Source organism: Lagopus leucura, unplaced genomic scaffold (genome assembly GCF_019238085.1).
Source record: "Lagopus leucura isolate 7727_CA_CO unplaced genomic scaffold, USGS_WTPT01 Super-Scaffold_100001, whole genome shotgun sequence".
Lineage (NCBI taxonomy): Eukaryota > Metazoa > Chordata > Aves > Galliformes > Phasianidae > Lagopus > Lagopus leucura.
Window position 1 is genome coordinate 57,126,972 of NW_024962262.1, and position 26,411 is coordinate 57,153,382.

A 26,411-nucleotide genomic window follows, 5' to 3' on the forward strand; every position below is an offset into this window, starting at 1 on the left:
TTGTGTCTTAAAGTTGATCCAGGACTCGATGAAAATGGATGAAGAAGATAAGGGAGAAAAATGTGAAAGCAATAATTCTGGTGTTGAAGAAGTTGTAAAGCATTCTACTCCAAACCCATTAGAAAAATACATGAAAATAATTCAGCAGAGGAGAGAGCAGGAACTGGCACATGAGGTGATTATTCTTACAAGGGGCCCTCAAAGTATTAATATATATGTATTTTAGGTATCAGTGTTTAAGCATAAATATGCCCTCAATTTTTAAAATCCTGTGTTTAAATATGGTATTTTGAAATCCTAACTAAAATGCAGCAGTTTGGATCTGTAAAGGTCAGTTTGCGTTCCACTACCACAGCTGACCATATTGACAGCTCGAGGATGGAAGGTTTAGATCAGATGTCAGGGGGGAGCCCTTTACAGAGAGAGTGGTGAGGTGCTGGAACAGGCTGCCCAGAGAGGTTGTGGATGCCCTGTCCCTGGAAGTGTTCAATGCCAGGGGTCCTGGGCAGCCTGTTCTAATGCCAGATCTAGAGGTTGGAGGCCCTGCCTGTGGAATTTGGTTGGAATTTGATGACCCTTGGGTGCCCTTCCCACCCAAGCCAATCTATGATTCTGTGACAGAATTCAGCCTGGCAGAAAGAGAAATGTGGCCTGACAGAGCAAGAGCATGGGTAAACATGGCTTCGATGACGAACTGCTGCATACTTCAGTCACTGTCCCAGACTGTTATTCCAAAGCTCCGTCATTCTACATGCAGTCCTTCATTGGCAAAAATGAGCTGGCTCTCCCAAGTGATTTTTATTTTCAGTTAGGTGCCCTAAAGAGCGGAAGCAATTATTACTTGCTTAAACCTTGATTTAAGAATCAGTTACAAAAAGTGTGTTTTCCTCTTGGCTGCCAGGATTCAAAAAAGGAAGAAATACAGGACGTATCACTCATAGAAGGAATCACATCTAGTGAGAAAGACGACAGGTAAGGATCATACATTTCTTCTAACGACTTCTGTTAATAAATACAGCGTGAATTAGGGCTAAGAAGAAATCTGCCTCTCAAAAAGCAAAATAAAAAGCAATAAGCTAGTAATAAAAAGTAAAAATATTGAAATAACTGAGGATCTTCCCAATTTTTATACAGGTAAGTTGTGAAATTAGAGTCCAGGAACCTACATTCCATGATCTGTTCCAATAGCTGTTGCAATTAAAACTCTTATCTGCAACTGAGCAGTGTCTCAGTTTCTTTACATAGAAGTGAAGCCTGAGGGATTCTTCTTGGGTAATGACCCGATGCAAATGTGTCTGTGCTGTACCTAGCAGGTAGTCTGTTATTTGCATTGCCTCCAGCTTTGATTTACTGGAAGCATCGTGGACTTCTGACAAACTGGTTCACACGCTATTTCAGAGAGGTTTATGACAGCCTGTGCACGTCCTACATTTCTTGTGGGGTACCTCTAGAGATCAATAGATACGTTGCCTTTAGTTCTTATATAGGGGATAAATATCTCCATGACAGGGGAAAAATACCTCTATCAATCCAATATTTTGATGTATTCGAAGATGTACAAGTGAAAATGTTTCTAAGGAAAAAGTAGAGTGCATTAAAAAGTTATTTATATATATATTATATATATACGATTCAGTATGATCTGTCCCTTTGAAGTGCTACTGTACATACCAGCCCCTATGCTGGTTCTTCTGAATTACACCTGGATGGTGTTCTTTTCAGTGGGTGAGGGTGAGCACGACAGAAGTACGAGATGGGAGTGCCAGCAGATAGGGGAGGTGGCCCACGCTCACTGCTAAAGGCTCGCTTACTCAGTTCACAGGAACAGCACAGACGGACGTCAGCTGAAGTGGTGATTATGTGCAGGCTCTGAAATTGTGTTGAACTTTTAACTTCCACTTTAAAACAATGTATTTAAAAAAAGAAACTACTTAAGACTCATGCCATATTTTCCTCCCCTTCCGTCCCGCATACAGCGCTGCAGGCATTTCTCATGGAGACGATGATGACAACTTCTGGTGAACGACAGCAAGTGTAGTTAAAAACAAAAACCCAAACAATAAAAATGTTTTTAAAACATCTTTCTGGCTGCAAAGGAAGTCATAGTAAGCCCTAGGCCCAGGAATTGCAAGCTGTGCAGTTATGAATGAATAAAGCTGATACTGAAGTCCCACTGCTTCAGTCACTGCACTCCAAGAGTCCTGATGCATTACTCATGCAGGTGGAAGAAGAAGCTCTGTAAATTGGTGTGTCCAGTGAATGGCCTTGGCCTTGAATCCCTAGAGTCTTCTGCAGCTTTTGAGGTGCTGTTCCTGCCCTCCCCTCCCCCCCCCCTTCCTCACCACTTACCAACTGCAGGTCAGTGGGATAACCAAACTTCTTGTTACACATACACACAGTTGTATGTTTTTAGAGGCATCTGGTGGGAGACCCTTGGCTTGTGTGACAGAGCATTAACTTGCTTGTTACTGCTGCAGCAGCAGAAGTGAACACTTCTAAAGCAGCCTTATGTCTCACTTTGTTGGTATTCACCAGCCCAGAACGGAGAGATTCAGATAAAAATGCTATTTGACTCACCTTTATTTAAGCTTTGCATTTTGTAGGTAGAGTATAGGCAAGATTGTTAAACTTTATTTACAGTATAAAATACAGTATTTTTATCAATGGAGTAATTCTGTCTGGCAGCATATAGTACAACTTGCAGTGTGCTGAGGCTGCTTCTCCTCCCCTACCTTAGAAGAACGTGAAGCCCAGTTTGACAGAACATAGGGGCAAAACATGAAGGTCTGCCTTGAATTCATACGGATTCCCATAAACGAGACAAAACTTGACTTTTTGAAATGGAGATCAAAAAACATTTCCAGGCTCGACTAACTTTACATGCTGCCAAATTTGCAAAAAGAGCTTCATTTTGTCTGCTGTCAGGAAGGGGATGGATAAGTGCTTGGTGCTTTACGCTGACCTGGAACAACTACCAGTACTCCATGCGAGGAAAGCTCGCTGACTTACCACGCTGAAGCACACACCTACAGGGCAGCCTCCTGCTCTACATTACCAAATGGATAACAATGAACAGAATGTGCTTCACTTCAGATAGAGATAATAAAACAGATGAGCTGGTATAGAGTAGCTATGGGTCTGTTTAAAATAAGCATACCACGAGTGTTGTCTATTATCTACAAATATTTATTTTAACACTTGGATGTAACTACAGGAAGCCCTTGGCACTGATAGAAAATATTGATTCACTGTTAGGTTACAAAAATTTATACATAGCAAAATTTAATGCTCTTTACATAAAAATATTAGACTACTTAAACAAAACTTCAAAAACTCCCAGTAATAGCTACACTGAATTAGAAAAGAATTAGGCTTTAAGACACTGCCTCCATTATTACCCTTATGCAAACACTGGGCTAGAACATCACCTGCATTGCCATAGAAATGTCTCCTTCATGCAACAGGTAAGAACATACACTAGGCTATTTGTCATATTTGCTCTACACCGACCAACTCTGACCCCCTTTTAAACTGTAAAATCAGACTTCAATATTTAACAAAAAAGAAATTATATTTGCAGTTAACACCCCTCCCCCCTCCAAAAAATGCCTCTTTTAAATCCGACTTCAGGAAATTCTGTGCTTCCTTTGACTTATACTCAGCAAGCAGTCAAAACTATCGAACCACACGTCAGCATAACATGGGTATGACTCAAATACTCTGTTTTTTCCCCCAAACGAATGATGCATTTTACTTTTCCCCCAACATTTATATATATATATATATATCATATAGAACAAACACCAAATATACCATCACTAATACTCAAGATATCACTGAAAGCTTCTGAAATAAAACATATTAATTAGAAGGCAGACTTCTATGGGAAATGACTTTAAGATGGCACCGGTTTGCGTCGTCGTTTTCTGAACACCACGTTTTCTTAATGTGCTAATGAATTTGTAAAAAGGAAAACACGTAAGCACTGACTATAAATTTGCTAAGCACCAAGATAGAGAAAGGTGGACATCCTGTGTTCTGTTTTATGGCTGTCGTCGTTACTGTTTGTGTCAAACTCTGCAAACTTTCTCATCTGCTCATTTGGAGTGGTCACATCAGCGTCATTTTAATAAGGTAACACTTTTCACTTACAATGTAGGATAATGGTCTCCTGCCACTATATAAATGCTAAGACATTTATAGAAAATAAATATTAAGGCAAAGCTGACATTTATTTTCAAAGAAGGGGATCATTATCCAGATCCAAGCGTCTACATTCCATTAAATAGTTAATAAAAAGATTAACACTTGGGACAGCTGCGCAACACTCGGGTAAGCACAGGGGAGCGACTGCTGCATCGTACAAAAGTGTGGCACAAAAGTAGATGGCTGTTCCTGTGGCCCGTGTAAAGAGTGTTCAGAGTGCCCTATTGCAGCTTAGGAAATGCTGCAGCAGCCGTGCTTTCCAATGAGCACACGCTGCTGTCAGAAATCGCATCCAGCCGCAGAATCTTGTGGTATATAAACCGAGATCCTAAATCACGCGTCTTACACGTGCCTGTGTCTAAGGGCTGCACAAATCCCTACTGCTTGCTGGCTTGCAGCACCCGCCACAGTTTTGTGCAGGACTTCACGCTGCATGTCAAATAGCAAATATCAAAAGTCTCGAAGAATAATTTGGTCACTCATTGTGAAGTGTTGCCTTTTAAAATGCCTGGAATAAAACCTCCATTCTCTGTATGAAAGGATGGAAGATTACCCATGGGAACATTTCCCTACGAACGTGTTCCAGGAGCTTGAACGTGAAGCTTTTACACTTCTCTATAATTTTGTTTGGTAGACACACATCTTACTGCAGAGCAGCTATTTGTTGATTTGTCAGAGCTACAGAATTCTTCTGCTGAATTACTGTGGCAACCATTTATGTGTAAGAATTGAGTTGCTCTTTTGACCGAGACTGGATATCCTGAAGCTCCTGCTCTTCTTTTGCTTTGATATCTTGGTAGGCCTGCATTTTGCTTGCATCCTTTAAGTAGGCCCAGTTAGAAGACAGTATCATGAGGAAGTGGATCTGGAAGAGAAGGGTGAGCATGATGGCTAGTGAGCATGTCAAGAGGCAAAGCAAGCTGCTAGTTAGATTAATAGACGCTCTTTACAATAACAACCAAAAAAGAAGTTACTCTACGTTAATAAGCATTCTGTTATTAAAACAAGCACAGAGGCTATTTTCAAAGGTCTCTAGAATTCTGCATGCTAATTTTGAGGTTGGTTATTCACAACTTAGAGAAAGTTAGTATCGTGGTAATTAAATGAGCTACAGGGTTGTACGGATCAATTAAAATGCAGAATGGGGGGAAGTGAGAAAAATAAACGTTTGTACGTGGCAATTTAGAACATCTGCAAACTGGAGGTGCTCAGAAAAACTGCTTCCTAAGGTGGTGATGCTTATGTATACTCAAGCCCAGCTCCTGGTAATTCTTTTCCCCCAACAAGCAGATGAGAACTCCACCCTCCCCCTCGAAAAAGTCTGAAATTGTAAACGGTTTTATTTAGGTGAACAAGGCTACAGTAACACATGGAAAAGTTAAACAACAAAACACCAGTCCAAAACTAAGCAAAAGCATGCAGGCTCTGGGTTAAGAAGTCTTAATCGTGTATCGTTACAGCTACATTTTAAACTTCCACCCTCTAACTTCAGGTGAAAACTCTTACGTGTAGCAACTGTTCTTTTTTTGTAATTGTGGGGACTTTTTCTGGTTTGTGAATTCATCTCTTTCCAATTTCTTTTCTCCAGGCTTCATGCAAAAAAAATCTACGTCTGAAAAATACTGATTCACTTCTCCTTTATTCCCCCCCAACAGTGTATAAAATGTCTCTATGCTCTATGCATGGTTTTGCTTCCTGTGCAGTCATACTTACATTTTTGAGATCTGGCTACCGAGAAATCAGTTACTAAAGTGCAAGCCACAAATGAGAAACTATTTATATGTTATTTCATACTAGCTTGGGGCCCAAAACCAGAATGTGATTGTTTGACGCCGAGCTAATACAGGATGTATTGCCTTCCAGAGGGAGTGATTTGGCAATTGTTTGGAAATGAAGTAAAAGAAAATAATCAACTTAATCATCCACGCACCAGAAATACAGCCAAGTAATTCATAGCACTGGATCTTCTCATTTCTGCCAGAAGAGACTGGCACTGCTTTATTACTCTTTTTATTCCGTATCGTGCATGTTCAGCATGCTCGAGGTTTTTGAAGTTGTCATTCACAGCGAAGAGTAAATGAGTAATTCTGTTCCAGAATATTTGTTTTAGAGAAGAGTGTTGGAAAGCAAAATGGAGCCGTCAAATGAAAACATCCTATCTCCAAAAGAAAATTCGTGAACAGTCCCTACAGTAACTGAATCCTCTCAACACGACAGAATAGCCAGATCTCATCCACATCATAGTTCATATACAAGAAGTCATTTTATTAATCTGATAAGCTAAATGAGGCTTATTGAAGCTATTTACAATTACTGTAACAAAATTCAGAAAGCTAGACTTTTAGCCTAGGGTGTCAGTGGTATTTTTCAAGCTACGCAATGCAGCTCTTTACTGGGCTTATACAATTTAGAATTTAGTGCAGCAATCTTCCCGACTCTTAAACTTCAAAACAGCATAGTTATATGTAGTAGCCATCATGTAGATCAGCTGGTGGAAGAGAACAAAATACAGGAGAGTAAGACACAACAAGGTGACGGCTCAAGCCCTCTTGGGCAACTGTTGATACTTTTAAAACAGATGCTATTTGGGGCTTCTTGCAGGGTGAAGATGCAAGATAAATTACTCGCCATTTATCCCTTGAGTAGAATCTACATACAGACCAAAGGCTGTTTTGCCAAAGGACAGGGACCCTTACACCTGGACTTGGCACTGCAGGGTTGGACTGGTCAAACTGCCTGGGTCCAGACATAAGAACGGCATTCAAGCCGTTCAATCCCGTAAACTACAAGAATGAAAAGAAATGGTGGACATAAAAACACCAGTAGTGGGCAAAAGTGGGATTTTAAAAGGACACGTGAAGAAGTTTTCTTCCTAAGCATAGGGTAGATGGGTCAAGATGACTTCCTAAAGCAGAAGTAATTTGTAATGACTGAAGCGGAGCAGCAAATAACTGGATGATTACAGCTTGTCCTCCTTTCTGTGTAGGGTCACTATTTTAAAGATGCGTAAAATTTGGTCTTAAAGCATCTTAAGCCTGAAAGGAACACATTTTACAGTAAAAAAAGTAAAAACTTCTACCCACCAATGCTATGACAGTGGCACCAGCTCCAGCACAAGCCACAATGAACAGGTGGTAAGACATGTAGAACTAGAAAGAAAAACATGTTAAAACACTTTAATTAAAGTAACTGAGGATGGTATAAAACACATTTCAACTATTATAAAGAATAAAAAATACGCTGTCTTCATAGCAAAGCTTTAAACTAGAATGTTCAGAAAACTCTCATTTTTTGATGCATAGAGACAAAGCACTTTCATTGTTCTGTTTAAATTAATCTCTTTACACTACCAGTATTAGTTTCCTCAAGAAACTGCCATCAGGTTAGCTACTGCCCTGTGCCTCACTCAGCAGCCTGGAGGCAGAAGGCACACACAGGGTGTCTGCATACCTCATTTGTGTTGCAGATGTTCTCCAGGATCGGACCGCAGGCTTTGCCAGGTACAGCATTCCATGGGATAATACCTGAAATAGCACAGCAAAAGAAATCACTAATTTTAGGAATTGAAGCACACTTTCTGTTCCTTTCTCATCTTATCCTCCCACTTGCCAGTTGCGTTCCCATTTTGGGCATCCACACATTGACCAGCACAGCTTTGAATTGGCAGGAGGAATTAACTCGCTCAAACTGCGCGTTCTCTTTATACCAAGGCTTCCTGCCAAGCTGTGTTCTCAGATGTGGCTTTCCCATATGGCAGCCAAATGGTCGGCTTATGCACTTCAGGTCCAGTATGAGACTGAAGCTGCCTGCTCCTTGACTGGGGACTGAAGGGGATCATCTGCACTTAGAGACACCTGGCACCATTCAGGACAGCAATGCCTTACAAGGTTGAGTTCTACTCCACCAAGTAGGTAAAAAAGCAGTAAGTGAGAGCTGCTACAAGGTCTGGTCTGCCACACCCCCACATACTCCTAATTACTTCTCTTATGTGACTGAAAATCAGAAAAGTCAACAGGAATCTTATGAGTTTAAAATAATCTAAACTTTTAGACCTGTACAGATGTAAAGCTTAAGCAGAAGCCATGGCTCAAAAAAGGAAAACAGCACTTTGCCTCCCCACTGTAACCTACATTTCAAACTCAGCTGGTTGGAATTAGGTCACTGATACTATCTCAGAACAGTATGGCTTTTGGAAAGAAAAACTTCACAGGATTTACTTTAAAGCCACTTTCTTCCCTGCAACTGCAAGATACAGTTGAAGACCCTCAGTTATGGCTGCCCCCAGAGCAGAAGGAGCAAGGAAGCACAAGCAGCCAATTCTGTGAGTAATTAGAAATCAGTATGAGTTCATTAATGTTTGAGGCACAGTTCGTTGCTGGTTTTTGCTTTTCAGAGAATCATAGTATCATTAAGGCTGGAAAAGGCCACTAGGGTCATCTTGTCCAACTGCTAACCCATCACACCATGCCCACTAACCATGTCCCTCCCTCCACGTGTTCCTTGAACACATCCAGGTATGGTGACACCACCACCTCCCTGGACAGCCTGTGCCACTGCTTCTCTGCTCTTTCTGAGAAGAAATATTTCCTAATATCAAACCTGCACCTCCCCAGGCACAACTTGAGGCCATTTCCTCTTGTTCTGTCTGAAAGTAACTGAAAGTAATAGTTAAGGCACAATTCAGGCATTACATAAAACAGCCTTCTGGTAAGAAAAAATATATACAAATAGGTTCAAGAAAACAGAATCTGGTTATCTCTCAGCTCTGCCTCTAAGCAGTTTATTTTGAGGCCGATCTATTTTTACACCTAATATTATAGTATTGCAAACTGCTACAGAATCATTTTAGATAAACGACTTGCCAGTTCAATTGAACTGATTGCATCTGGAAAGAGATCAATGTAATCTGAATTAATTAGAGAAGGAATAGCACACCCAGGGATACAAGATGCTTTTGCATTCGGTTCGTTTGATAAAGCTGAAACAAAACTACTGAAGACAGAGCAAGGAGAGAGGATAAAGCATTTAATCAGGATTTGAGTAAGTACCGTATTGCCTGATATCCACACAGATCTGGTCTCCTGGAACCGTCATGTTTATCTGAAGAGATTTGATGACTTCGCAAGTTGACCATATGTTATAGAACATAAAGACAGGCACAGCAGAGAAGCCAAAGACCCCGAGCCAGGCCACTCCAAGCACATAGGTGAGGAAAACAAACTGGGCAGAGAAAAGACAAGTACTTCACATTTGCTCTTTGAAAAGAATACTTGAATTTTCCTTAAAAATTCTTTGATACAGTCTTTAAACATACTTTCAGAAATGAAGTAATGAGGTATTTAACTTCCATTAACATATGCTCATGTTTCCATGCACATGAACCTCAGCTTAAAAACACTTTGCTGCTCTCAGTGCTACTGAGAAAGTAATTCAGGCATTTCTTTTCTCATCAAGCTGCTAGAACAAACAGCATGGCCTCCCGAGCCAGCAACCTATTCATTTCTCAAGAGGCTCAGTGAAGCAGGGATGCTGGTTGTAGGCTAAAACTGATAGAATGCCAACAGGAGTCAGAATAAAGATATTTTTTTTTTGTCAGCTGTAATATACCAGCACTTCCATGCAACTTGCAAATCACAACAATAGAGTGCATCAATGTTCGCAGAGCTTTTCTCTGCTCCCTGATTTACTGAAATCAATTATGAATGTAACAAATGAGAACATCTATTTTTGAAAACATACTATGTTCACTACCAGTCAGAAAGCTGGAACTGATCTAATACACATTGCCAAGAAGAAAATTACTTACTTCACCTCAGAGAAGATCATGGAATTTCCCACTGAAATTTGATGGTTTGTGTTCTCTTTTTTTTAAAAAAAGAAATTACCTGCATTTTCTTTGGTGAGATTACCAGGTATGGCACTCACTGCTTTGGAAATCTCCAGCTTCCTCCTCCCACTGGACCTCCTCTCTCTTCCCTCTTCTTCCATGTTAAGTTTTATGGTGACGTACTACTCAAAGCTCTGGCATCAGCTCCTAGCTTACCCCTCCTTGAGAGAGTTTGGAATCAACTTGCAAAGCGTGGAAACTCTTTTTACACCTTGCACACACCTTCTCACTGTTATTTAACTCTAGGTAGGAAGGCTTTACTTTGCAGCAGAACACTGACGCTGTACTCCTATGTGAAACCTGTGTGCCGGTGCAGCAAGGATGGGAAAAGCTCTGATGGGGAGAATTGTCTCAGCCTGGCCCCAAACTGAACAAATCCTGCAGTGGAGGAAGTCTGCATCCTCAGAGGTGTTTCCAGCCACACTGAAGAAGGCTGGAGATCTTACAGCAGTGGTTCAGCGTTTGGTTAGGCTTTGTAGGGAAAGGTGACACATGGGCAGCTGGAAGTACCTGTAAAACTAAGACAAACACCCCAGAAAACAAACAGCTTGTCTTGAATTTATATACCACTGATCTGAAATACTCCACTTTTTGCCAAACGCTGGAAGATCTCTCACTGGCTCTTAGTATCAACCAAGTGGAGCAGTTTAAAGGATTTCTGTGACTATGCTATGAATAAAAAGTGGGCTTGCATGTGTGTATTTGAAATATCCGTGAGAAGGAGAACACAAAGCCTTCAACTCCTACAATAGCTATGAAAAAGCACCATCGATCTCACGTGTAATAGAGATAAACTGTTGGAAACAGTTACCGTGTGTTACCACAGCCAGGAGAAACAGCTCAGTCAAGTCAGAAGTCTGTCTCCTGTAATAATCCTATGCGACTTGGAGGGGAGTGCCCCCAGCTTAGCGATGTCAAATTGGCAGAAAAACCACTGGATGCCCAAAAGCTGCTGCGTGCACCCAGCTGCAGCCACCAGACTGCAAAAATATTATTTCTGCTTGCAAACCTTGTGATTTTCTGCGTGTCACACTGGTATTTGTGTACGCAGCTGACAATCATGTGCTTGCAACTACCCAACTGCAGAAGCAATTATCCACAGTAATGGAATGCACATATGTCTACGTTTCCACTGTATTTTGCATCTTTGGAAAATGCTGTTTTAGACATAATTTTGCTCCACAGCGAAGATACTTTCCAAGAATAAGAATGAGAGAATAGCTGCTTAACTGGGCAATGATCAAATCCTTATTTTTATTAGCTCTTGAAAAATTCAATAAGCATCCAACAGCACAGCGGAAAATTGTTAACCTTCATGAAAATAAACACGCATCTTCTTTGTATTTAGCCAGCTGAAAGCACATATTTTTTATGTACAGGATATAGGCTGTATATTAAAATGCAACAATCACATCAAAAGCCTCTGCTCTTCTCACCCACACTTTCCCATGGGCGATCTGTCACACTGCTTATCTTCCTCCAGAACTATGAGCTTTGAATTCAGATTTTCAGCAATAGCTTTGAAATCCTGTCTCAGAAACACAGTTATGTTGCTGTTCTTGCAGAGTGCGCCCTGGGGGGCAACGTGGGTGAGAATCTGAAGTTTTATTTTTAGTTAAACTTTGTTTAAAATGTTGTGCTAATACAGAAGAACACTGAAGAGAAGAATGGCTTGAAACTTTAAGGCTCTAAGTGCTTTAGCTTTGCAAAAAAAGACTCATTATTATGCCTGTATCCCTTCTGCCATCTGCAGAAGCAAGATGGAAATATTTGATTCAAGTTCTGTGACGTTGTGAAGCTTCATTCATTGCTGTTTGTTTGAAGGATCCAGACATCCTCATGTAGAATAGACTGAGGAAGTCAGAGGCACTGCAGTCTGCTACTTAAATAGCTCTGCAAACCACAGCCCTTTTACAGTCTGCCCTTACCATTGTTTGCACACCCCGTGTTCAAAAGTGCAACTTTAATTCTGTCTCATATTGAGCGCTTCAAAATCAGCTGCCTCCACGAATTTTGAACAGTGAGTTCAGCTTTAGCAGGGGGAGGCCTTGGAAGCACCCCAAAAGTCAACATAGAGAGTTTGGATTTGACCGAGCATCCCTGAAGCTCACAGAAGAATGAGCAGCAGGGATTGGCTCTGCCCACCCATAAGGAGTTACAGGCAGCAGCAAGACACAGTGGTTCAAAAAAAACCACAGGATTCAAACTGAGCCTGATGGGCTTTAGCAAGGAATGGCAAATGTTCCCACTTCCAGCACTACTCACCATTCCACTGATGCAGCGGCCACAGGCTGTTGTTTTAAACTCTCCATGCAGCTCCTTCACAGCACTTGTTGTATAAAAGCCTTCTGCCAAAAGGATTATTCCATACAGGAAGAAAAACGACGCAATGCCATAAATTACATACTGCATTAGCTGTATTCTAAAATGGAAAAGAAAAAAAGACAATTAGATTTCAGTCCTATTAAAACAAAGCAAGTTCTCCCTAATCATAACAGGTATGAGACAATTCCTTTTTCAGAAACACAGTTCAGGGCTCTTTGATGCATTTTAAACGAGTGGGCTGCAGGAGGGTGCTACATCGACTGCCCCACTGCCACAGGCATGCCCTGCTGATGTTCATAAGTCCTGTGTCTGCCCAAGCATCTCCTGTTTGTGCTGTGGCTCCTGTGCTGAGTGCTGTTAGTCATAAGCTGAAGGCCTCCATTTCATGCCTTCACCACAAAGCTGTGCCTTCCTGTGATTGATCCCGACGCTGGACTTGGGGAATGTCTGATAGCTCCAGCATCACTGAGGCAGGAAAGGATCTGATCCACTGGCTGAACTACCAGGCTCTGTGCTGGTTTCTTGGGCTTGGGGGAAAGAAGTAGTCCCTGAAGTTCACCACTTCCACCAGCAAAATCCAGTTAATGTGTGTTTGCAGATGTATGTACATCCAGTGACACTTGTTTGCAGTGAGTGCTCTTGAACCACAGTTCGGGAAGGTACTTCCAAGCAAGCAGACCACTTCAGCACCTTAAGTCACACTTAAGCTCCCCTAAATGCAGGTAAATGTTAAAAAAGTGAAAGAAATATCTAGACAACCCTTCCATTTGAGATACTCTTGAAATGTGCACAGGAATGCTACAAGGCACATGCCTTGGATCTTATCTGAGGAGGTTCTTCATTCCCTACAAATCTACTGTCAGCAGTGACACCCTTAAGTGTTTTTACTCTGGCTGGAACAGTTAACAGAAAGAATCATCTATAATATCAGCAACCTCATCACAGATTCAGCAAACATGCTAACTGTTTTGAAGGACCAGAATGGCAGATCTTCTATACAACACTTCTGGTCTCCAAAAATCACTTTTGATCATAGAATAACAGAATCATGGAATGCTTTGGTTTGGATGGGACCTTCAAGGTCACGTAGTTCCAACCTCTGCTATAGGCAGGGGCACCTCCTACTAGACCAAGCTGCTGAAAGCCCCTTCCAGCCTGGCCTTGAACACCTCCACAGAGGGGGCATCCGCAGCCACTGTGGGCAACCTTTTCCACTGTCTCACCACCCTCACCATAAAGAATTATCATTAGCACTAACTTCTCCACAACTTATATTCTTTAAAAAAATATATAGATATATGTTTGTTGGGATGAAGATTTTTAATGAAGCTATTCGTAGAACAGAAAGATTAATTTCATAGGTTCATACTTCTTTTAATTTTTTTTTAATGGTACATATAAGTATGCCTTTCCTCAGATTTTTTTTCAATTCTTTCTACTCTCCCTCAACTGGCTTCCAGCACAGATACACATCTCCGAGGAACACCTGCATGATTTAACTTCATTTGAAGAAAACTGATTACCACAATTTACATAGTTAAGCATTACCCAGGCAGAACGTAAACCTCCTGCATCAAAACAGGATATCGATCATTTAAAATTACATGTGGGAAGTGAAGTAGCATTTATGTTTATTTTCCAAACTGATTCAAAATAACAGGATAAATCCATTGCACCTGTGCTGTAAAGCATAAAGAAATTAACTCATTTGAGGGACAACAGAATTCATTTCAGTGTCACTAACAGTCCAGAAGACTATGGATGTTACTAAAAATTAGCAATATGAAACCTGGCTAAAAATCAATTCCACAAATGGTGGCCCACTAGTATATTTTTCATGGAATTTACATCTTTTGGCATTAAATTCTTTGCCCTTTTCTGTCACTTCATCTCTCCAGCCTTTCTTGTTTGCCTTGAACAGAGCTGGAGCTCTTCGGTAAGAGTCTCACAAACCCCCCAGCTGCTGAAGCTGCCTTGACAAGAAATCTTGTCAACAACTCTCCAAAATGCAAAGCTTGTGCCTGCTGTGGCTACTTTTGCAATTTCATTTGCAAATTCTAAGAACAGCTGCTCATTGTTTCTCTCTAAATTTTTATGCTAATGGCAGCACCCCTGTGTTTCACACAACAGAGGACCCAGTGTCTAGCAGCAGGGGGGGGCGTGCAGTCATAGGGGATCCTGAATTTGGGCACTGGGAGGGAGAGAAGCCCCAAAACATTGCTGTAGTGCTCTCAGGGGATGGGAAGAGGTGGGATGTGGCAGTCTTAGGCTCAGTACCTGCAGATTTGTGGTCTGTGTCCACATGAGCTAAAAGGGAGGCTATTACCAAAAAGAAGCCTCTCCCCCAAACATGGAGAATTAAGTGCACTGGACTGAAATCTAATACAAAAGTCTTCAATTGGTGTCCTAAAAGCTGGGTAGACAAGCAAAATCTGTGCAAAACCTTCTCAGCACCGGGTATATATAATGCCCAGATGGCGCTGTGAAGAGCAGCATGGATTCAAACCACCATATACTCAGGTTCTCTGTTAAAACAAACTGGATATTTGCTTCAGTGGGGTTGGATACAGAGCCAAGATTGTTCCCCCATAGTAATAATCACCCCAGCAAATAAGAACCAGTAGCCTCGTGATTCCAACACATTTATTTGTGAAATCTAATTCAAGTGTAGGATCTTATCTTCCCTGTACACAAAGCTGCTTCTCCACCCTGGGCACATTATGGCCTTCTGATTGCTGACAGAAGCTGGGTGCAACTCTGGAGCAGTAGGTATAAAGCACGTATTTTAGAAATCTTTGACATGGATGTAATGAATATAAATGGGTTAAAGTAGGATACACGTGCTGCTTTTTTGTGTGTAAACACTAAAAAACACCAAAAAACACCCGGAGATGTTGGACAAACAAGCATAGCAATGCTTGGGGATGGTGATTGAGATGCAAATCCATCTCTACCCGCTCAGCAGGAGGGGCTGGGATGAACAATGGGTCTTCCACAAACAATGGCAATGGGAGGCATACTTACACTTCACTCAGCAAAGCATGGTCAGTGGCAGTCGTGGAGAAGTGCTGCTCAAGGATGGACTCGGTGCCTGTGAGCGCCACATGGCCGCAGCCACAGAACAAGGCGACCCCCGAGAAGCAGAGAATGGTTGCCACCAGCGAAGCATATGGCACTCCTCCTAGGCACTTAATGCAACATTCAAAGCAACCTAAGCAGAAGAGAGAAAGCAAAAGAAATGTTGTGAGCAAAAAGGAAAAGAATATTCAGTCTCTGCTTGGTAAAAAGCCACAGGGAATAAAAGGCCCAGACACTGTCACTGCACTAAGCAAAAATCTATAGATGGTGCAAGAAAGCATCATCCTCTGAACACTGACCTACAGATCTGTCAGAGTGAGCTCAATGCCCAGAAAGTGGGCCGAGTACTCCCAGTTTTACAGGATCAAGAGGAGATCGATGGGACAGCCTGTGAAATGGAAAAGGAAAAACAAATGTTTGTCTGAAGTGGTCCGCTGTGACCCAGCTGCTGACACAGAGCTCGCCACACTCCAGCACTGCTGGTATTAAGGACACGAGCACCACGTGTGCTGGCACTGCTCAGAAAGCTGGAGAAGCACTCAAGCCAGTGAAGCCTTTTGGAGCAATGAAGGATGTGTGGAAACCATGGCAGTCTGCAAAACCTAACTACTCTGCAAACTGCCATGGTTCCTGAGTATCTTTGTCTAAACCCATATACGGATACAGATCTATCAACAGAAAACATCAGTGGGTGACAAGGGGTAGCAATTCTTATTGAGTGGTGAGATGGAGTGGAATTACATAGACAATACATTTCCAGCTCTATAGGATGCACTGGATTTACAGTGATCCCTGACTACAGTCTGCAGTAGCATAATCATAGTTTTAATGAAATTTATTGCGTAAGCAGTCTGAGTTAAGAAAACGACCCCCCAGAACTGCTGCTGGCAAACACTGCAATAAGGTCGTGGCAGCTGAATTACCAGGCTCCTCCCCACCGCGCTGCCTGAAAGTCCATCTGCTTGTAGAGCTGGGAAATGTAAATCGGAAACAAACACAGCTTTTAACTGCGTTATAATGGTAATGGCAATCCATACCAATTCATTACTTCAGGGTGACGGCATTAAGCTGTCTCCATTAACGTACATTTCATACAACTGCGCAAAGCACAAGCCATTAGGACGCCGCTCAATGCTGTGCCTGGCGTAGCCAGATCCTGCTGGACAGCACAACATGAAGAAATGATGTGCAGGTATGGGACTGCTGAACCTACATGTCCCAGTGTCCTCAGAGGCCTACACCGTGTCACAAGCATAAGACTCTCCATTTTGAATGCCACTAGCAAGTGCCTAAGTCAAGCTAGAGAAGCTACCACCAGGGAAACAACCTATGAAATGCCACTTTGCTAACTATGAGTGAGGTGTAGTTGCATGGGAGCAAGCCTGGGAAGCATTTGTAGCTGAGTCCATAGCTGGAAGCCGCACAGTGGGAGCTGCCTCCAGGACAGAAACGCAGCAACAGCCACAGACATGGCAGTGGGGCACTCAGGGACGAGGCACAGCAAGCAGACACAGATGAGCACTACCACAGAAAATCATCTCTGGTATTCATCTTATCAGACAGGTCCAGGGTTGAGCTCAGACAGCAGACCTTGCAGGGTGAACCTCAGCTGTGGTGCCTGGGGGATGTGCCTGATGGCAGTCCCCAAGCTACATGTCAGGCATAAGGGCAGTCCTACACGTCAGGCTGGCTCACCTCCCTCTGCACTTGCCTCCACATCAGACCCAAATCTCCAAGAGTTAACCCTGGAAATTGCTGCACCTGCCTTGGGATCAGCATTAAAGGCCTGCCCAGGCCTAATGGCACAGCAAGTCAGCAAAGCGTGTCCAGCAACGCACAGCCACAGCCTGGCATAAAATGGCCTCCCAGGTCCTACTGTGAAGGAGCAGGCAACCAAATACCTGCTTGCTGGTTGGTGGGCAGGAGGTCAATCACATCACTGATCAACTCACGGAAGGACCCCATCAGGAATGGGAAATAAAAGCAGCTAGAAGCAAAGCCAAGAGACCCTTGAGCAAACTGATGGTGGCAATCCCTCTTCCAAGTTCCAAGGCAATCTCTCTTCCAAGTCACTAGCAGCTGCACACAGCACCTTTGTGGCTGTACTCTGTGTGTCTCACCCCAACAGCTCAAGTATGAAGGCACACCACAATATTTGGGTGGTCTTCATTGTATCAGGTCAGACCATGGCTCCAGGAAACCCTATGAAGTCTGTAGGGTGAGGCAGAGGAAGCTGCCCAGATGTGGAACTGCAGGAACCACTCACACCAAACTTCAACCAGAGGCAGAGGGGCTTCAGCTTACAGGGGCACTGCATGCAGCCAGCTTCTAAGTGAACAAAAGCAGCCCAAAACAGCCCCTTTCCATGAAACAGAATCCATGTAGTTGTTGGGCGCCCAAATCAACGCAAGAGCTCCTGCACAACTCTTGCTGGAAACTAAATTCATTCCCCAGCTGGACAACAGAGTTGGTTTTACGTATTTATATAGAGATAGATAGATAGATAGATAGATAGACAGACAGACAGACAGATCTCCCCTAAAACAAAGGAAGCTTTCAAAACCAGCTAAAATCAAATGTTCATCAAGCACTAAGACAGTCTTATCCAGATGCCCAGACTAGCACTGAAGCAAGACAGGATTTCTTCCCAAAAAGAAAGCTTCCTAGGCAACCTGCTTTATGATCACTCTCCAAAACTCCAAGCCAGCAAATACCCATTACTGTATGCAAACCCACAACGTCTGCCTATTTCACAACCACTTTTACAAATTAGCTTGATAACACAATGATGACAAATGCAGGCTGAAGGCCTGTAAACAAAAGCTGATCAAAGTTTTAGTAGAAAATTGGACCTAATTTTTTTGTTTTTTAATTCTGACATGGCCAACACGATGAAGTTTTCGGCTGCACATCTACTTCTATCACAGCAGAGTAAAATGATTGAAATATGAAACTGTGCAGCACAAGTACCCGTCGTTGCATCTCCCCTTTCAATGGCCATTTTGTGCAAGGCATCACTAGAACCTTTTGTGCAACTCAGCAGAATAAAAACATTTTTTGTCCCCAGGCTGGTGAGCAGCAGTTGCCATGGAGGCAGGTTAGTAACAGCCCAATGATTTGCCCAGGGCTGCCTGTGATCTTGGCTACAGATTTAACACACTCTCAGAAGGAGGCCAGCTAAAACAAGGACTGAGATTATTCTCTAGGGAATGAATGCTATTAAACACACACGCACACACACACAAATATTCTTGCTAAAGGACTAAAATAAAGAGAAAGGAAAAAAGACAGGAACCAACTATTCTTTTAATCTCCTGGAAACTATCAGTCACAGGAAATTGGTAAAGGATGAACCTACATATGTACACAAATCAGCAATCGGTTGCTTAATGTATGAGGAATAATTATATAATTTACCCAGCAGTGTACGGGCTGCTGCATATATGCCAGGGCTTAGCTATTCAATTTCCCATGTCAAACAGCAATTGTGTGGCTAAACCTTCTTTGGTACTTTAAGTACAGCTTTAAGATTTAAACTCAGAAAAGCAAGGTAATGCAGAATTAATGGAAAGAGGTCTTAAAAAAAAAAAAAAGCAGCAATTCTCAGACTCTGACTCATCCAACTAAGGTCAAGATGGACTGGAACGACAACGTCTGTGCTAACAGAATGACAAAATGCAATACACTGGGATCAGTTAGGTGTCATGGGTAGTCCTAGGGCTTTCTCTAGGAAGTTAACACAGCAGCTCTGGATGCCAGGCTTGAAAAGTTGAGACAAGTGCACGTTCACAGAGCCATCACTCAAAGCAAAGCATGGGAAGCATGATGTAAAGAGTGTCCACAATACCTCCTAGACAGAAACCCAGCCTGTCCTCTAACGTCCCAGACTACTTTTGAGGTTGAACTAGTGCTTGTGTATCTCTGGTAGAAACCGCTGATACTGCAAGGACTGACTAAAAGAAGGAGGAAAAAAAAAAAAGGAAAAAAGAAAACCTGAAGCGTGGTTGGAAAAGCTCCCCATTTCAGGCAATTAAACCTCAGTGCCACAATGGCCTCCGTCTGAGTCGGCTCCCACTCTTTTTCCTTAGAAGTTCAATTTCTTTTCACATAAATCTGTCTTTGTTTTTTTAAAGATGAACCAATAGTTTCTTTTCCTCACTGCTTACTCCCTGCAATTGCATAATGCATTTTTAGAAGTCCTGAGACATGGTACATCTGTCCAGTTTACACATGGAAGAAGTGACATGGCATCTTCCACCTCAGAAGAATCACCTCTGCTGCATTCAGCACAGGGCTCAGGAGGTAAGCACCGAGGAACTGCTTTCACAATAAGAGAGTTGTAGGAAACCCTAGGGAAGATAAAGCACCAGATAGCATCTTAAATGCAGTCACTGCTTGTAAATTAGGTTCATTATTACGCATCTACATGACTCCTATGTTGGGAGCACTACTCTCAATTCACATAAGAGGAGAACTCAATACTTTACATTCATCTCCTCTTTCCCCAGCACAGAAGATTATCTAATGCCAAACATGCATAATTACCATCGGAGCCTTAAACTGCCATGGATCTTTGTCAGAAAATTAACTGTAAGTCAATGAAAACAAATGCCAGTTTTACTTTCTGACACCTACTTCATTTTTTAAAATCTCCATTCCAAACAGCTTGTGCATGGTAGGATGTACATTTTTGTACCTTACAGCATGATTGACAGCTACGGGGGAAGCAGCGAGGGATGTGGGAATATGCCAGTACCTCTGAAGAAAAAACAGCATTTGCCTCCTTCTTCTCTCTGTGAGAATAAGACAGTATCTAGCAGTGAGATAATTTCCAGTTCTCACAGCTGTCACCCACACTAACTGCCAAGGGTCAGCAGCAGCAGTACAATAAGATATTTAGTCTTACAAGGGGGTAAGTTTAAAGCATGTGACAGATTTCCCTCCAAGCATTCACAGGGGCACTCAAATAAAAAGTCTTTGTGTTAAATCACTTGAAAGTCTCAGTTAAAGCTCTATTCGTACCTGTTACTGCTCTTAAATATTGCTGGTTTACAAAATATAACACAGAAAGCTAAAAACTTAGTTACAAATGATGAGAAATGCTCACTCGCCACTGTTACGGATCAAGAACATCAAACAGACTAAAGCAGTAAGTTCAAGTAGAACACATCTTGTGTTTTCCTCTCACAGACTTCTTAAACCTCTTAAACAGAGAATTTCAAGTTCAACCTTTCCTACTTTTCTCTCTTTTGTTCTCCTCCAATCAGAAGAGCTGTGAATTCAGTTTCTACTGAAAGAGTGCTCTTCAGAGGAGCCAGAAAACTTCATGCAAGGATGTGTCAGCCTAGCTAGATCAAGCTGCAAATTAATATATTAATATGTTTTCCTAAACAACGTGAATGGTATCGGCAATGAAGATGACCTTTGTAGACCACAGCCATCAGGGCTGTCACAAAAGGTCAGACCTGAAATCCAGCAATACCACCATTCCGTGCCTCATGGTGGCTGGTGGGAGATGTTCCTAGTGCCAGCACAGTGAGATTTGGATGGTCTGATCCACCCAGTCAGCCTCAGACTGATCTCTGCTGGTAAGGAGTTACTCAAAGGACTGAAGAGCAAGGTTTAAGTATCCCTTTCTAAGGCTTACCGGATTTATTTGCAACTTCTCCGGATATTCTCAACACACATGAACTACTCTGTTTCTACACTGTTGCAGTCCCACAGGCGGTTCCCCATTACTGAGGAGGCATTTGCTGTTCCTGTCCTAAGCGTGCCATCCTTAGAACTTTGTCAGATGCTTCCCTCTCTTGTGCAGCAGATAACTAAAAATCTTTGCACTTGCCTCCTGTGCTGGAATTGGTGCAGAGAACCCACCAAGAACAAGCACTTCAGAGCCTGAAAGCACCATCACCAAGCCCTTCTTAAAAATCCACGAAGCACTAGGTACCTATGAGTAAGATTGCTAAGCTGTTCCTGAATATTCCAACAGTAAACAACTTTTTTTTTTTTTTTTAAACATGATAACAACAAAAATCCTTGTACAGTTTATCAGGCTGATTTTTTTCTTTTCACTAAAGAAAACATAACAGTCATATTGAAAAAAAAAAAAAAAAAAAGGCCTTTTAGCAATGCAAGACTTAGATGCAATAGCGTCTAGAAAGATGTTATTAAATGACACAGAAAATACTCTAAAAACAGAAAGCAGTAAACATAACCCCTTTTCCAACAAATCTCAGATCCACACTGTCACTTACAGGGAAAAAAAATAAGCACTCCCACTGCAGGAAGCAGCAGGTTAAATTCTAAGACCTGTTTAGTGCCAGGACAGACACTCTGAATGGTCTTTTTACAGACTTCATCTAATTTATCTTCTTTAGATTTATTGAAATACATACACTTGCCATTTATTCCATTCCCATCCTTCTGCAAGGCTCATTAAGTTCACAGGTGTTCTAAAGGCATCATTTTCAGACAGCACAATCTATAAAATATGAATCACTACCTCCGTGCTCACTGCAAGCAACCTCCCCTGGTGGTTTGCTGTGTGACAGTGAGGATCTAGACCTGCACAAGAAGGACACTGCCACCCCATGAGACTGTAGCACCAGAGAACTGCTCTTGCCCAGCTTTATTCCCTTGCACAAAGGTCTGGCAAAACATTGTCAATTTTAATTCATGTCTTTTCTGTTTTACTTTTGGTCCATGAAACAATGCAAATTAAGCCAGAAGAAATACATCTGATTTATGCTATGGAAAAGGCCTTACTTCCAACTGGTACAAAAGGGACCCCTCGAGGACAGTTATTTTTTAGCTGTGAGCTACAATGGAGATGAAAATTAAGTAGATGCTTTAAAAAGAGACTTCTCACATAAGGAACAGCTCAAGCAGTACTGATAAAAGCTTTGGCATTATTCTTCCTGCAGACTTGTTCTAGTATTCTACTATGCAAAGCAGCCCCTTGGGACTCTCGTACAGCCTGAGCATGTGGAAGGGCTCATTGATACACAGAGCTCAAAAAGCAAACATATTGCATCAGCAAGGGCAGCCTCTGGTCCAAGCTGTGCTGTAACTCTCAGTTGACAGACCATCAACTCACTGCTTAAGACGACTGAAGACATTCTTCCTCAACCTCACCCTGACCTCCCTCCCCTCAGTTCACCTATTCTTGCTTTCTCAGAGAAACAATCAACAGGGATTGCAAGGATTTCTGCCTCAGTAGCCGATAGATCAGGTGATTATTTTGCACAAGCTCAGGCTAAAGAGGTGAAACAGATGAGCAGAGTGCCAGAGATACTCAAATACCTGGACATCCACACATGCTCACTGGGAGAGGCACAAAAGCACCTAAGCACTTCAGTCACAAGGGTCACTCCAATGGCTCTGTGAAATATTCTTTAATGATATCAGGGTTTCCCTGAGCAAACTCCAATCCATCTGGAACTTAGAAAACACAATCTCTAAAGCTGACTTGATTTAATCAAGGGCAAGTATCTTACCTGGAAGACAGGAGTAGTGGATCTTAGCTCCACCCATCTGGCAGTCGTAACTGACTTCACTCTCCACCAGCCGTCAGCACATGACTTTTGCCACATTGGATTTCAGCCACTACTACCAACTGCTTCCCCAGATGCCTCCTCCCCAGCTACAAAGAAGCACACAGAAATACTGCTTCTCCCTATATAGGATTAAAGGGCCAAAAACAGTGTGCAGGAGCATTCTGCCAAGTGAATCTAAGAATTGGTAGATTATTTCTCCATTTCAGAGAAGCCTGGGGATGCCTAGATCTTCTGTAGAGGTTCATCCAAAATGGAACGAGAGAAGTTACAAGAAACCTGAATCACTACTAAAGAAGTCCTTTGCCCTGCAACAGCCACCATGTAGTTATTTCCCCAGCTGATGTTCCACCACGCCATTTTCAAAATTTCAGCTTGCTTCAGTAAGGGTGCAAGCTGAAAGAACACAAGGAAAAAAAAAGATTCTCAAAAAGCAAACAACGCCCACTTCCCCTGCAATGCCTACAGCTCAGCTTAAGCAGCCAGTGCTAAGTATTTCTTTCTGGAGACAGGAATGCTTCCTGGAGAAAAAAGATTGCTTTGGGCATTTTGAAGGGCTCATTGAGCTTGCAGGTGCTCTGAGGATGCCTTGGCTCAAGCACTGCAGCAAATCTAACATTGATTCTACCATTATTGCTCAAGTACTTGATGAAAGCTTAAAGTGGCTGAAAAGAGACCATGTCGTACATGAAGACCCTCTGACTGCAGCAGATACCATGGAGATGCCTGAGAGGAGCTCTCTTAGTGATGTCCACACTGACATTGACAGGTCAGGTGAGATAGGAACAACCCACACTGCACAGAAACTCAAGAAATAAGGTGGGTTGTCAAAGCAGCTTGAGCTTATATCTCAGCACTCCAGCCAATGTCACGCAGCAGCAGAGAGCTGCATGCCAATGCTGAAGGGAGGTGTGTTACAGCACGTGTGTTGTGATTAAAGCCACATTTTCCCTGCAGTCTAAGGGAAAGACAAATATTTTCACTGTGGCTAACTCATGACTGGCAAGTTGGACTTGCTCAAGACCTACTCAAAACAGTCTCGCTGCTGCCTAGAAACCTTTTAATTTATTTAAGTGCAGCCACTTATAGCACCTTTCTTTGAACTGGCCTCTCTGTTGCGTGGTTTGGTTTCTACCAGTAAGAACCCTTTCTTCTTCAGCCCTTTCATAACAAGGCATCACATTTACCTACATGTTACTGTACAAAGCTTCCCAAGTCAGCCTGCAAAGGGTTCTGCTGCCTAAATAAGGGTTTCTATCCCCATTTAGGTGCCAGACTCCCAGCTGCCATGACAGAAGGCTGTGAGTCTCCTCTGCGTCCGGCTCATCTGTGCCAGCACATATGGACGTGTCTCAGCGCTGGGGACAGCTGACAGGGCACAAGGCCCTGATAATCAGGCACCTGGCCTGCTGCCTCCATGCTGTCCACAGACCAGGAAAGCAGCATTCATAATCTGTCACTCCTCCCTAAACCTTTTATTCTTCTACAAAGGATCCCACACATACAGATCTGAAATTTTGACATGTCTACAGCCAGCTGCGAGTCTGTCACTGGATCACTTACCATAAAATGGGGCCAAAATGAATACTGATACCGAAGATGGGACACAGAGGTTATGATTTACCTAAGTACCTAAGTACTTGCAAAAGAAAATAAAAAAAAAAAAAGACACTCTGAAATGCATAAATATATAAATCCTAAAGAACAAATGGATATGAGCATATAATGGAAGCAAATTGGTGAATGTTTCTCCACAATTGCAGTTAAAGACTACGTTACAGAGGCAGACATCTCCTGAAAACAGCCTGTCATGCAGGCTTCAGTCACTCAGCTCCATGAAAAGAAGAGGACTGCTGGATGCAGATAGTTGCAAATGCTCTCTCTGGGCATTTATGCCCTTAACTTTGTAAACCCATGGTCAGACTGGAATTTTCCAATACCATTAGTCCTGTGCTTGACTTCAGGTTCAAATCTAAATCCCCCCAGTTTCTCCAAACAAAGCTTCAGGAAAATAAAAAATGTTTTTTAAGGATTTCATTGAAAGCATCTGGAATCAGAAAACAATTTTTAAAACTTCAGATTCTGTCTTTAAAAATCTGACACACGCTACCTAAATCTTTTAAAGTCTGACATATACACTACTATTTCTAGCAAGGGAAAATGCAGAGAAAACCACAGAATATTGTCTAGGAAGCATATTGTAGGAAACCAATAAATCAGACGTGCTGTCACTGGTTTAGTGTCAATCAGTGCATTTGTGGCTGACCATTTGGATAGATTCATCTGCACACAAAAACCATACCACACCATCTCATCATTAAACAGTTCTGAAACAGGCAGCACATTTAACAGCGAGGTATCCTTCAGGCACATTACTGTCTTTCAAGCATTAACAACCAAAATTGAATCAAGTACATCAAGTATTCATATGAAAGAACTAAACTCCTTACAGGCTTAACAAAGAAAACAAAAACACAGAACATTTCTCTGGCATTGTTAGGACTATTGCAAAGCATTAGGTTCATGCTACCATTTCTGAACTCTCCATTCCAGTTTCACCCCGCCCTTTATTTACCTTGAATCCCCAAAGGACTAACATTGCCTCTCAATGCTGGCACATGATGGTACCGGTGTGGCCTTGAACTCCTGTACATCCAGTGGTACCTGCCAATTTCCATTTCTGGTCTGGTGATCACTGCCAATTTTAGGTGGTAAAAAGTCAGTGTCACCAAAGTGTGTAGTTCAGTACTTTCAGTCATTTAACTTAAAAAATACGAGCCCATAAAAACATGTTTCTAATTACATCACTGAAATAACATAACTTTACCAAAACAACGAAAGGACCAGGAGGAGGGGAGACAATCAACAGGGAAATGCTCACACAAATGTTAAGAAGGGCTGAAGAGTTGAAACCCATGATGGGATTTGAATTGAACGCCCAGGAAAGGCCCCTCTATTACAGCCGCCAGTCATCTCCCCCCCCACCCTTGCTGCTCCCCCTCCTTGTTCACAGCATGGGGTTCTGCTCCGGGAAGACACAGTCATGGAGAACCACATTATCCATTTTGTCAAATATTCCAAGTCTGACAAAGAAAACAATGACTACAGGGCAAAACCACAAGTTTACTCATCACCTTCTTACATAAAGTAAGTTGTGGGCTTTATCTCATGCAGGCTCCGATCATTTCCAAAAATCCAGACCAAATAGGTTAAAAGAGATTTGTTCCAAGGGTCTGCCTTTGAGGTCAGAGGTACACTCAGAAAGGACACGGCATGCACCAAAACACAACCAATGCGTGTTCACCAGCAAAGCTTTGCTGCTGCTGAACACTGAGGAGCCCAAGGGCAAAATGGCGCCAGAC

The 26,411-nt window shown here is 42.3% G+C and overlaps 2 protein-coding genes across 7 annotated transcripts in view; one reads left to right on the forward strand and one right to left on the reverse strand.

Annotated features, from left to right (window-relative positions):
- OFD1 (OFD1 centriole and centriolar satellite protein) overlaps window positions 1–2,081 on the forward strand; it is a 29,402-nt gene extending 27,321 nt beyond the window's left edge. Inside the window, exons 20-22 of the mRNA XM_042868595.1 lie at window positions 14–175; window positions 902–972; window positions 1,977–2,081. Of these exons, the coding sequence (XP_042724529.1) occupies window positions 14–175; window positions 902–972; window positions 1,977–2,022 (279 nt within the window). The 3' untranslated portion in view covers window positions 2,023–2,081. The remainder of the gene's footprint in view (window positions 1–13; window positions 176–901; window positions 973–1,976) is intronic.
- A 1,084-nt stretch (window positions 2,082–3,165) lies between these two features.
- The window catches only part of GPM6B (glycoprotein M6B), a 110,946-nt gene continuing 87,700 nt past the window's right edge, over window positions 3,166–26,411 (reverse strand). For 2 of the 6 annotated variants that reach the window (XM_042867724.1, XM_042867723.1), the window contains exons 2-8: window positions 25,625–25,744; window positions 15,443–15,629; window positions 12,359–12,515; window positions 9,255–9,426; window positions 7,657–7,730; window positions 7,290–7,355; window positions 3,166–5,071 (exon numbers count right to left, since the gene is read on the reverse strand). In XM_042867724.1, coding sequence (XP_042723658.1) covers window positions 4,922–5,071; window positions 7,290–7,355; window positions 7,657–7,730; window positions 9,255–9,426; window positions 12,359–12,515; window positions 15,443–15,629; window positions 25,625–25,744 — 926 coding nt within the window. In that variant the 3' untranslated portion in view covers window positions 3,166–4,921. Of the gene's footprint in view, window positions 5,072–5,528; window positions 6,695–7,289; window positions 7,356–7,656; window positions 7,731–9,254; window positions 9,427–12,358; window positions 12,516–15,442; window positions 15,630–22,992; window positions 23,045–25,624; window positions 25,745–26,411 lie in introns of those variants that run through there. The other 4 variants (XM_042867729.1, XM_042867727.1, XM_042867728.1 and 1 more) reach the window with 3 other exon arrangements.